This window comes from Cottoperca gobio, chromosome 9 (assembly GCF_900634415.1).
Source record: "Cottoperca gobio chromosome 9, fCotGob3.1, whole genome shotgun sequence".
Lineage (NCBI taxonomy): Eukaryota > Metazoa > Chordata > Actinopteri > Perciformes > Bovichtidae > Cottoperca > Cottoperca gobio.
Window position 1 is genome coordinate 17,136,578 of NC_041363.1, and position 13,489 is coordinate 17,150,066.

Genomic DNA, 13,489 nt, shown 5'->3' on the forward strand with positions numbered 1-13,489 from the left:
GAAAAGCAGGACATCTCCATATTTGAGAGGCTCAAAACAACATTTTCATCATTTTTACGCCTGGCAGAGATAGTAATGGATGTTTTTGTAGCTATATATATATAAAATAAATTCTTATTATATTCTAACCCATGGCAAAGGAAGTTTTTAAGTGTGTGAAGCCAAAAACAAATCTCCACTTGAGTAATAAAGCTGTCTTTTCTAAATGGCAACATCACTGTCAGCATATGGCTTCAGGTTTTGGTTTTCGTGACCGAAGCTGTTAATTTGAATTAACCTTTTTCCGTTTGCGTGAGCCAGTTGAGTAATCGTTTTTTATACGACTCATGAATAAGACTTAACTCAATCAAGCCGAATCAAATTGTTGTATGGGACGCCGATGGGCTGAGGGCAGGAGGAACGTGCAGGTGATAAAAAGTGGCCAAAGAGAACACGAAGAAGGATGAAGACAGGACTAACAGGGTTATATTTTATGTAATCTCCTCTAACCATGATGCAAACAAAAGGCTTCATTGATTTGATTTCCCGTTATTTGGCTAAGGAATAAAATAAAAAAGGTTGGCCATAAATACGATTTATTTCAGGAAATTGGTAATCAGAGGTGCTGATTAGTTACTCCAAAGCAAACGTACGATGTTATTAATCAGAGCTGAGCTCCATCACACACACATGTGGGCTTTACTGTGTGATTTAGTGCCACTGCTCATTTTGTCTGAAGCTTAATAAACATAATATTATATTTAATCAAATGTAATTATTTGTTTTGACATTAGAGTAAGCCCTTATTTCAAGCAAGGCAGGGTGTATTTATTTACATTGCATTAAGTTCATTTAGCTGACGCTTTTGTCCAAATACAACTCCGAACAGCAAGAATCTTGCAAGTAGCTTCAAGCTTCAAGCTTCAAATAGGTACGATCATTTAAGTGCAGAACAATAGCTTTCAAATAAGCCAAACCAAATTTAGATTTAAGTGTTAAATTAAATCTACTTTCAGTTGCTTCAGTCAACATCATCGTATGTCCCTCTGAGCTGCACCTGTGCTTCATGGGCTTCAGTTGATTCAAAGGGAACATCATTTAAAACTGCAGCAGTGTTTAAGTCGGTAGTTTTAACATTCTGTTTCATCATTTCTTTGCCAAAAATCTGATATATTCCCTCCCTTTTTTTCTTTTACGATTCATCATTTCTAAAACATGTCTTTCGTTAACTCTTCGTTAAATCTCTAAAATGTCCGTGTTCTGTCAGATCCAAGGGGCTATCATCGTGTCGTCTCTAGTCGAGGTGTGTATCGGAGCGCTGGGTCTGCCCGGGCTCCTGCTGAAATACATCGGGCCTCTGACCATCACCCCCACCGTGACCCTCATCGGCCTGTCTGGATTCCAGGCCGCGGGGGAGCGAGCTGGAAGACACTGGGGCATTGCTATGCTGTAAGTTCAGACTCTCGCGTAAAGAAATCTTTACAGTAACCCTCAACCTGAAATCCACTTACAGGTTTCTATGAATATATTGTTTTCTGTCACCCTTGGAAACCACTGAAACTCAAACTGTCAAAAAACCATTGTTCTCTGTTCATAAGGAAACTGATATCTATTTTTTACAGTCTCATGTTTCATACTCAAAAGATTTAGTTTTGAATATCCTCTTAAGCTTTTGTACAAATATGAGTACTGTACATACTTTGTAGCTCATTCACTTAACTGCTTTACAGCTAAATAAACTTTCTTGAACCCCACCTAAAGATAAGGTGATAAGAAGAAGACATAAATATACTTCTTTTTACTTAAGCAAAGAACATACTGGATCATGTAAAGACTGAAGACGCAGAGGATTGACTCATTGGGGAAGATTCACTTCAAAGCTATGATATTCATGGGCTGTGACATCAGTTCTTGCTGTGTCACGGCTGTTTACGCTGTAGCAGGAAGCCTCCTACTTTTGCTCCACAGGGACGGAGGATATGTGCCTGTAATTGCCACTGATTTGCTTCTTCTCTGGCAGTTAGGATAATTGATTGGCTTTGAAGCCTCTGGGGTCTGAGTAGGACGTATACGGCAGGAAATGGAGCATGTTTGTACAGGATTAACTCTCTCACCGGAGAATATACAGTCGAGAAAATTACAAGTAACTGAAACTGAGGAAGATTGTTTCTCTCTGTAGGACTATCTTCTTGGTGCTGCTCTTCTCTCAGTATGCCAGAGACGTCCACTTCCCTCTGCCGGTCTACAAGGCCAAGAAAGGCTGGACTTCCTACAGGCTGCAGGTCTTCAAAATGTTTCCTGTAAGTACACACTCTTTTCCTAAAAGTTCAAACATACTTCAGCTTGTTGCCTTTTGCGCAAACATTTTTATAAGTAAATATTCTCTATTTAATGAATTAACCGCGGTTTCTTTCTGCCCTCCTGCCTCCACCGCTAACTGCGTTACCATCTGAGTCACAATGTATTCAACAGAGCTCATTTCATGCTCCCTGGGAGGTTAGGTGTTTTTCCCTCTGCGAGCCTACGTACAGCGTGTAAACCAGTCTTTTCCTGCCCTCTGCTGGTGAAATATAAAACATATAAAATCTCTTCAATTCACATCAACAACAAGTTACCTATCAGTTTTTATTTATACCTTCACCCATCCATCTATCCATAAATATGTAATTCACCACAGTTGTAAGGTGACTCTGACTTTGGAAAGGTGTAGGGACCCTGATCCATGTAAGAATGTTAAAGTGGACGTAGCCCTGTAAACTGGCAACACTTTTAAACCCGTTCTGAACTTGACTTATTGTCTCTGAGAGTTAAAATATGTTAAATAAAGAATAATAATTACAGTTTAAAGTCACAGTGGAATGGAAGTTAAAGCATCTTTATTGTCTGTAATTTGACGTATTTCCCAGTGAAACAAAATATGTGTGCTGTAAACTCAGGCCTGTGTAAACTGTTTCAAACCAGTTTGATATTAAACCAAACACAGTATACCTAATTTTACCACTAGGTGTAACACTTGACTCAGCAGCCGCTCCCATATGGAACATCGAGAGAGCTCATGAAAGAGAGTGTAGAGAGTGTTTACTCGTTCAAATAACACATGAACTTTATCCATTAGTCTGTTTTATTAACAAACATAATATTTTCTTCATCACATTTTGACATTGCTTATTACTTTTGCAAATTCTTTTACAGAACATATATTTTGGGGGACATATTAGGCATGTATCAAGACATACCTGACAAGGATGCAGGATTAGAGTTTGGTGAACTGTTGTATTTGTTTCACTTTATCTTTAATGTGAATTTATGCTTTTTTTCTTTTCTTTTTTTTCACCCAGATCATCATGGCCATCATGGTGTCATGGCTGATGTGTTTCATTTTCACTGTGACTGACGTTTTCCCGCCGGAAGTAGACAAGTACGGCTACCACGCCCGCACAGACGCACGTCAAGGAATCCTCAAAGCTGCACCGTGGTTTAAGATCCCATACCCCTGTAAGTGTGTTTGTGAGGAGGAACAAGGGGCTGTTGGAAATGATTGTTGATGCTATTCCTCGGATCCATAAACTGTGGTGGACGCAGCTTGCAGGTAGCCATGGGGTGGAGAGGTTTTGGTTGCATTAATCAGTCAGGTAGTGAGGAATAGGAATCACAGTTTTAAGAAATAGATTAGATTTATTATCGTTTCTGTATTTGCACACAGTTACTTCCACGTCACCTTTTCTTAATTCATAAACACAGAAGTGAAAACTATTTATATTAGATGTACAGCACACATTTTGTAACTATGGTATATACAGTAATGTAACAATGTACATTATGGCCAGAAACCAATGAATAGTACATAAAGTGGAATTGTTATGTTGCCTACAGAATGATGTATAAATAGCTTCGGGAGAGGCAGATAATATTTGTGCAAATCACACCAATCGAACCGAACTAATTTAGAAATTTAACTGAAAAGTATAAAATTGACAAACTAAACAAAAGTGTAACTTTTAAAGATGTCTTTGCTGTTTCTCAGCTCTGACCCACTCTGTGTTTTTACCTCGACAGTCCAGTGGGGCATTCCGACTGTAACACTTGCCGGTGTGATCGGCATGATGAGTGCTGTTGTGGCCAGCATCATTGAATCGATCGGAGATTACTACGCCTGCGCACGTCTCTCTTGTGCTCCACCACCTCCCATCCACGCCATCAATAGGTAACCCTTCAGCTTATCTTGTTTCTGTTCTTCTTCATTCGCTCTAATATTTCAGCTTGTTTGTGAAGTTACTGAAAGGTACCTTAATTGTGTTGTTTTTTTCTGCTGTCTCTTTAGGGGGATATTTGTAGAAGGTATTTCCTGTGTGCTTGATGGTCTTTTTGGGACAGGAAATGGCTCCACCTCCTCCAGTCCAAATATAGGTGTCCTGGGAATCACAAAGGTAACACACACCTGCACTGACACTTGATTTGCTTTTTATCTGCTTTGAGGAGGACTTTGAGACGCACCTAAACACCATCATGATACATAATGATATTTAATTAGTTTATTCAGCTGTTGAGTTCCACTACTGTATATTATGTCCTATGTAAATGTGTAGCGTCCTAACAACAATAAGCATGTGCTATAAAATGAATGGTGTATTATAATTGGTAAATCAAGTATTTGTAGCTCGCCCTGACTTTCTTTCCCTTAGCTCCCTCTGATCTCTGATTGGTCTTCCAGGTGGGCAGCAGACGTGTGATTCAGTATGGAGCCGCCATGATGCTGCTGCTGGGGCTCGTGGGTAAATTCAGCGCCCTGTTTGCCTCTCTGCCCGACCCCGTCCTGGGAGCTCTGTTCTGCACCCTGTTTGGTATGATCACAGCGGTGGGACTCTCCAACCTGCAGTTTGTCGACCTTAACTCCTCCAGGAACCTCTTTGTTCTGGGTTTCTCCATCTTCTTCGGTCTGATGCTGCCGAGCTACCTCAAACAGAACCCACTGGTCACCGGTGAGTGGAGGGGGGGGGGGCAGCTGAAATTCGTAAAAAAGAGTCTCTGTCCTTGCAGTGGACCTCTTATTCATCATTAGTGATGAACAGGAGTAACATAGACAAGTTACTTTTGTTTAACATGTTCAGTCGTTAACAACCCGTTTGTGCATTTAAAGGCAAAGTACAATAAGAATCTGTCTGGCATCGCTTTCGACTTTTAGACAATCACAGAAGTGATGTATACACTCAGTGGCCACTTTATTCTTACTCTGGGCAAAAATAAAATAAAAAACTGGTCTAAGGGAATTAATTTACTGAACATACTAACATGACTGAAATGAGGACCGTTACAGATTCACAAAGTCCGTTTGTAAAGCGTTTCTGGAACCGATAAATTACTGAAACTTAGACATATTAAAGTCTGTTACTGATCCCCTGTCTCTTTTATCTTTCTCAGGCATAGTTGGGGTTGACCAAGTGTTGAACGTGCTCCTCACCACTGCAATGTTTGTCGGCGGTTCGGTCGCCTTCATTTTGGACAATACTATCCCTGGTAAGGTGTTTAATACACATTTTTCCCACGTGTCAAACTGATGATGTTTGACAGTTTTTATCATTAAGTCAACCTCATCCTGTTTTTATCTAGTCAAGTTTTAGCTGGGCATTTTTGTCTGTGTTGTCATTGTTACATTTCAATTTTAAAAAGTAAGTTACTCTGAGTCCTCCTGACTTTTATCTTCAACAATATTGCATGTTGATATGGTCACAGTTTGTTTAATGATGTCGGTGCCGTCTTGTCTTAGCCATGGAACAAAAGGGTAATTGAGGAACACATTTATTAGGTAGTATAGTCATAGCTTTTGTTGATGAAATTAACACTTGTAACGAGTGCACAAAACATTTTCAAGGAAGAAAATCATAGCTGTGCCTCGCTAACAGGTACAGGTGTAGGTATAAAGACAGATAATGCTGGAGCGGTTATATATTCGATCTCAAGACTATGATTATATCTGTCTTCCTTTTCTCCTCAGGTACCCCAGAAGAACGAGGCATCAAGAAGATGAAACGTGGCGCTGGTCTCAGTGCAGCAGAACTGGAAGGGATGAGATCGTATGATCTGCCGTTTGGAATGGACTTTATCCGCAGACACGACGTCTTTAAGTACTTCCCCATCAGCCCCACCTTCCAAGGCTATCAGTGGGGGAGGCTACGGGAAACATGCAGGAGCAGAACGGGACATGGGGATGTGGTGAAGGGGGGAGGAATGGAAGGGGAGGCAGTCACAGCACTGGGGGAGAGTGGGGTATAGCCAACGGGCTGATGCTGCAAAATCTTAAATGTGGCTAAATCTGGGGAGCAAAGGATGGTACACTAGAATAAATGGATGGGAGAGTGGAGGACAGAAGCGAAGACATGCAGGATTCTGGATTGTGTGTGTGATGCACCCCCCTCAGTATGTGTTTTCTTTAGCTTGTGTCAGTCTTTTTCCCACTTTCCACTATGCTATTTTAAGCATGCTATAGCAAGTCACAGCATGCTGTAAAAGATGTCACCATGCAGAGGTTAATTGGCGTGTGTGCATGTGTGTATGCAGCAAGAGAACGGGTTTGTGCAATAATTTATTTGCACTTTAATCCATAAAGAGAAAAATGGATGTCAAACAATCGAAGCTGAATGTTTGATGATGATCATGTGCTAACTTGTACTGCCCAATATTACAAAACATATTCTACCGAAAACTCGGTAGAATTGATTATGTCAATCGAGGATTATGCAAGATTTCTGTAATGAATCATTAGCCTCTAAACTTGTTATGCAACTACATTAGAGACACACACGTGCTCACACACCAACAGCCTCACCAAAACTAGCTTGAGCGCTACAATGCACGTCAGGGTCATGCAGATAGAAGTGGTGTGTCAGCTGCCCTTAGCCATGCAAATTGATTGTGATTTTTTTATTTTTGCACTATCTGCCTACTGAGTTCAAAAGCAGAAGGTCACTCTGCAGCTCGTGCCCCCATTTCTTCAGTAAAACTCCTCAGAGACCCCTTACTCAGCACTTCCTGTCCGCTCATCTCGCGCTAAAGAAACTCTCATCCCCTCACATTTTTCTGAGGTAGTCGAGCGCTATTATTCACAATATCTCCAACATACCATTTTACATCTCTCTAATGTGTCAGTATTATGCAAGTTACTAGCAAGACTAAACGCACCCTAAACTTGTTTTACTCAATTATGGAACAACATTTATTTTTTATTTAGTAACGTTAATTTGCTTATTTTATGTCCTCTTTAACACAGGAAGGCACACACAAAACAAAACAAACTTTTTAAAATAATAATAACACCTCTGCTGCCGTGATGTCAGCAGTTACATTAATGGCACACAGTAACAGACATGTTGCCTTGTCAGAGGCACCTGTGAACATAAACACTCGTATTATTACTAAAGAATATAAAATACTTTGGATCTTCTCTCACAGGTGTGCTCTGCTTTTAGCAGTAAAGTTAATGTAGGACTTGCACATAAATGATGCACCCCTGGCACTATCCAAACCCACTTTACATCAGTACATTCAGTTAGCCTGTACATAATTGTACCAGTGGTTTTGTTTGCATATGGAGAATTTAAATGTAATAAGAGGGCTTAGAGAGAGTTTATTTATTTTTCTTCTCTGGATTGACTCACAGATGATGCAGATGTCATTAACAGTTTTAACTTATTTAAGAATGTTGATTAATTCCCTTACATTCCTCCTCCTCCCATCCTCGGCCTCCCACTCTTATCTCACTTTAATTAACTGCTGATGTTTGTAACTGTTCATGTCTGTTGTGGTTCAGGCTGTGGCGGCACATTTAGCTGAGTAACTGAAAGTTTCAGAGAATCAGCAGCCTTTAACTCATTAATCCTGAAGAGGGAGTCTCTAATTTGACCACACTGTGTGCCTCTAGTGTTTCTAATTGGGGAAAAAAGCAATTTTGCAACAATATTATCTTAAATGATCAAAAAGTAGCACAATGAGAAAAATAACAGCTACTAAATATTTAGTTTTTTACTAAACCAAAAAGCTAAAGATTATTTTATTTTTTATTTCTGCTGATTGATCTGTTACCACATACCAAAACGTTTCTTTAAGCATTGGCATTTGTAGTTATTAAGAAACTTAAAAAATGTGTTTGAAATTTTCATCCCAAATTTCCTCGCTTTTAAAAAAATCTCTTTTGTTAAAGCTATTTATTTATTTAAGAGCAGAAAGTTGATGTTTAATGATTGCTTGAAGCAGGTCTATGTGTCTTTTGCACAGTGTTGAAAGTATATTTATTAGTTTACTTGTCCATGCCCTGTAACGATCAATGCCGATGGACCGCCCTCAGCTACAGTGGTGCTTTTAGAAGCTCAGCTGGGGACAGCATCTTTTTCTAAAGATGTTTTCCAATGTAAGCTGCTTCTATTTCATTCCATTTATATTATGTTGTTTTAAAAAGAGAAAAACACTTGTTGGAACTGGATAGTTAAGTCAAATTTCATAATCAGGGCCTTTTTGCTACAAGTACTGTTTGCACATGTAATGGTGCCAAGAACATCAGGGTGTCAGAGTGAGTAATACTCACTGACATGAAACCCTAAAATTTCACTAGTTTAATAAAGTATGAACGTTGTTTTGTTTGATGACCTGAAGACAAGGGGCTGATGATTGAAAATGTTTGGGCCTTTTGTGTATGATAGCGTGGTCAGCTGTAGCCCCAGTTATGACCTCGGCACTCAGTATGATAATCTCATTCGGTCACATAATGCAAATGTTGGTGGAAAAACTCTTAACATATTTTTTTACCTGTTATCCAGCCATGGGTGGGTTGCATCTTCAAAGGTATTTTTGTGATCTTACAGATGTCTGCTGTCTGCCGGGTTTGATAAAAAATGGGACAAAGTTAAAATCTCTTATATTTCCACAGACTGTGCTGCTCCGCTCTGCTGTTCTACTTTGCTAGATGTCTTTTAGCTAGCCTGTAGTACTATACTGGCAGTGACCCGTGTACTGTATATCACATACTTTATTTGGATGTTACCAAAAAATGACTCATGACCCAATGCATTATTTCTCTCGTACACAAAAGCCACATACTATGCAGTTGGAATGCACTACATACTCATAAGTATGTTATACTTAGTAGAAATTTATGTTAGTATTCGATTTCCAACACAGCCCCTGTATTCAAACAGGGGAGGTACCATTTTCAGTTAAAACTTTGAAAATGCAGTATGTAATAAAGTTAGATAAAAACAGGTAACCATAGCTAAAATTCCAGTCACAGAAACTGATGTGTGGCAGAGTGTTTGGAAATGATGATTTAAATGTTTGTTTCACTAAATATTAGATTTTTCTGTGATGTATGACCAAATGATGGAGAAACAAAAGGAGTGCTGAAGTCACAAAAGAGGCTCGACTAGTGACCAATGATGTGTGCAGAAACTGTAAATCTAAAACCTCACCATCATCATCTAAATGTGTGCTGTGCTCAGGACTGGCAGCTGGATGGCTGTAGATTGGATGCAGCGTTATCGGGTGGTAGTTAAAATCAGCCATTTGTTATTAGCACACCAGCTGATGCTTCTGGCTTCCTCGCCCACGCTGCGTGACCTCGCTGCAGGAGCAGGTTCTGATCAAGTTAGAGGTCAGAGAGCAGTCGCATCCTCCTGCTCCTTCTCTTAGAAAGGAGAGACAATGGAGGTGGTTTGACAGTTTTTGGAACCTTTTGTAGTGATTCTTTAGATCATTGCATGCACACATAAAAATCACATGCACAATGTGTGAACTTTCTGTTTCAGATGTTCATGCAACCATCACTTCTCCCATCACATCCTCTACACACACACACACACACACACACACATTCTGTTTAACCCTTCAGTCCTGCAGTAAAATTGTATTGGTGTCCTCAAGTTTACTGTACCTGGTTTTCTCCCCGGGAATTCTTACTGTTGACGTTTCTGGATGCAGGACACTGGCTGGCCACCTTATTAAGATACTGTTGGTCGTTGTCAGCTGAGTGAACCTGCCTTCTCACTTAACGGCTAGATTAACATTGGAAATCGTTTTGCCTACAGGCAACTTCCTCTTGTTTTGAGCTTTTACCCTCCAGATTTTATTTGACTTATTTCTCTCACGGTTGTTAAAGTAAAACACTTTGGATTTCATAAGCACAGACGCTTCCTTGAATCTCATACACGTCAGTTTCACCAACAGCTCTTAAGAAGGTGGCCATAAGGTGTGAAACACAAAGACATCCATCCCTTTCAGTTATTTTGAAGGGGGTGCGACCTAAATAATATACTTTTGTGTAATAAGTGTTTTATGTTTTTGGGTTTTTTTTATACATTATTTTTATGTTTTTGCAAACCGATATTTGTAAGAAACAAATCATAACTTTTAATCTTAATTCATGCTGGAAAATGCACCATTTTGTTGTACTTTTTATTTTAAAAGTAAATACATTTTGATCCTATTTTGAATCTGTGGTTTGGTGGAATTCTTTCGTGTGTTTTGTTAGGACTTTTTCATATTATATTTTTTTACTCTAACATTGCTTTCTGTCCATGTTAACACATTACCAGTAAAAATTAAAGGTCACGATGAGAAACTTTAAATAGATGTAAAAACAATATGTATATTTAATGGAGTAAAGTTTGCTAAAATTGAGAAATTGTGTAAACTAATGGTAGCAACAAAATGTTTTATTCTATGTTCCTAAAAATATTTAACAAGATGTTACTGAATCAATGCAGTCTTTTGTCTTTATTGGTAATAAAAGTTAAACATGTAGCCGGTCTGGTTTTGTGACCGTTTGATTTAACTATTGTGAATAGTAAATATCAATATTATGTGCTGTAAAGAAATATTTACACACTAACCACCAGCTTCTTCTGTCAATATTAAAGCTTTGTCAGAGTTTTCCAGCAGTTTCCTAACCTGTGATTACAGCTATAAACCATTGTAGAAGCATTTTCCCCACCAATATAGCATTTCTAAACGGGTCACACGTTGCAGTGTAACCCTGTTTGAGGACATGATTCAGGTAGCCAACAATGTTTTTAATTTTATAAATAGCTGTAAATGTACCTTTTCGTATATAAAATAACTATGACTAAAATTAATGGCATTAGTGTGTTGATGTAATTAATTGTAATCTTGTTTGGGAATATGCACTACTAATGCACTATATTAACTAAAGCAGTAAGGGCCTTGAGATGGGTCCTGCCTTTTTACCTAATCTGGAGCCCCTCTCTTGACAAGGGGATCCTTGTGCAAAATCTAGTTTTAAGAAATGTATTATTTCTACTGATACTGGACACAATTCTCAGAGTGTAAGTCAGTAGGTGGTTTTAGTAAATGCATGAACTTCCCATGGGCTACAATGCCACATGGTTTCTGCTGAATACCATACTGAATATCTGTTGAATTAGTGATTAATATCTAATTAAGTGATTAATAACTGATATCTACAAAGAATCCATGGCTGCCTATGGTAAAGCAATGCAGCTGGCAAGAAAGGATGACTTCTAAGATTATCTCAGAGAATGTTGGAAATTCTAGAATACTATTCTCGACTATTAACCAACTACTGAACACGGCCCCCACCCCTCCACAGTCCTCTGCATCAAAGTGTGAAGAACTCGCATTGTTCCTCAATAATAAAATAACTTCAATCAGAGGCAGCATCACTTATGATGCACACACAGAGAACATCTGCAAACATTGTGATGTAACCATGGGAACATTCACCTGCATCACATTAACTGAGCTTCATAAAACTGTGATGAATGTAACTCCTCCACCTCTTGTGTTGACCCGATACCTACAGCATTCTTTAAGCGGATATTCGACAGCATTTCAAGTCACGTCCTAAATGTTATAAACACGTCTCTTCTAACGGGCATCTTCCCAGACGTCTTCAAAACAGCCGTTATAAAACCCTTGCTAAAGAAACCTAACCTAGACAGTAATACGCTGACCGACTATAGGTCAATATCTAACCTTCCATTCATCAGCAAAATACTAGAAAAAATAGTCTTGGTCCAAATAAACTCCTTTCTTAAAGAAAACAACATCCTGGAGGAATTTCAATCAGGCTTCAGAGCATGCCATCAGTACCGAAACTGCTCTGACTAAAATAACTAGTGACCTCAGACTAAACTCTGATACAAACAAGGTCTCAATTCTTATCCTACTAGACCTAAGTGCAGCATTTGACACGATCGACCATGACATCCTAATTAATTGTCTTGAAAAGTTGGTTGGTACATATATCAAAGGGAGAAAGTATTTTGTCAGGCTTGGAGATCATGTGTCAGAGAAGCATGATGCCCACTTTGGAGTTCCACAAGGGAGCTGCCTCGGTCCATTACTGTTCTCCCTATACATGCTACCACTGGGGGACATCATTAGAGAACACAATGTGTGCTTCCATAGCTACGCGGATGACACACAACTGTACATCTCTGCTGAACCAAATGATACTACAGCTATTAACTCCATCACCACCTGTCTGTCAGCAATAAATAAATGGATGAGCAATAATTTCTTAAAATTAAGTGAGAACAAAACTGAAATCCTACTAGTAGGTCCTGTAACAAAAAGCAAGATGATGCAGAATAACATGGGGAAACTTACTCCTTTGATTAAACCTGAAGTTACAAGTCTTGGTGTTATCATAGACTCAGATCTAAGCCCTCCTTCTTGTATACAAAACCCTAAACAGAACCGCACCAAGTTACACTGCCAACTCTGTGCCCCCAAGAACATTGCGATCATCCACTACTGGTTTATTAACTGTTCCCAGAAACATCCAAAAGGAAATTGGGGATGCAGCCTTTTGCAATTATGCACCAAAGCTATGGAACACTTTACCTGCAGACATTAGGGAGGCAAGCTCGCTCAATATCTTCAAAAGTAAGCTGAAAGACATATCTTTTTACTTTAGCCTTTAAAAGGGGATATTTTATATCTCTTTACTTTAGCCTTTTAATAGTGATATTTTATATCTTTTTATCTTTGCCTTTTAATAGTGATATTTTATATCTTTTTACTTTAGCCTTTTAATAGTGATATTGTATATCTCTTTACTTTAGCCTTTTAATGGTGAATTATTACTGGTTTAACATTGAATGTGTAAAGGTAACAAGGATACATTTTCAGAGTGTTTATTTTTCAAAAACTTGAGATCAAATAGACTGTTTTACCACAGGAACAAGAGGACGTTTCTCTGATAAATGTGTTTACATGTTCTTTACACAATTTGTGGAAAAGTGAAAGATTAAAGAATATATTGGAGAAAAACTGGCTTTAACCGATAGGTTTCATAAAACTTAACAAACAGGGGTTTGTTTATGAAGCGGGCTTTGACCAAGATTTTGCCAAAAGAATCTGGACTCACGGAGACGTCTGTGTTTTATACGTTAAAAGGTCAATAAAGAGGTTGACACTGTAAATGTAAATAATGGGTAGCAAAGGGAGTAAACCAGTTGAAGGGCCACAGGGGACCATTGTT

At 38.8% G+C, this 13,489-nt stretch overlaps 1 protein-coding gene across 3 annotated transcripts in view; it reads left to right on the forward strand.

Moving 5' to 3' along the window:
- The window catches only part of slc23a2 (solute carrier family 23 member 2), a 33,382-nt gene extending 22,660 nt beyond the window's left edge, over positions 1-10,722 (forward strand). For all 3 annotated transcript variants that reach the window (XM_029439491.1, XM_029439492.1, XM_029439493.1), the window contains 8 exons: positions 1,247-1,428; positions 2,159-2,279; positions 3,318-3,474; positions 4,036-4,183; positions 4,301-4,406; positions 4,691-4,958; positions 5,398-5,493; positions 5,972-10,722. In XM_029439491.1, the coding sequence (XP_029295351.1) occupies positions 1,247-1,428; positions 2,159-2,279; positions 3,318-3,474; positions 4,036-4,183; positions 4,301-4,406; positions 4,691-4,958; positions 5,398-5,493; positions 5,972-6,249 (1,356 nt within the window). In that variant the 3' untranslated portion in view covers positions 6,250-10,722. The remainder of the gene's footprint in view (positions 1-1,246; positions 1,429-2,158; positions 2,280-3,317; positions 3,475-4,035; positions 4,184-4,300; positions 4,407-4,690; positions 4,959-5,397; positions 5,494-5,971) is intronic.
- Positions 10,723-13,489: the final 2,767 nt, after the last annotated feature.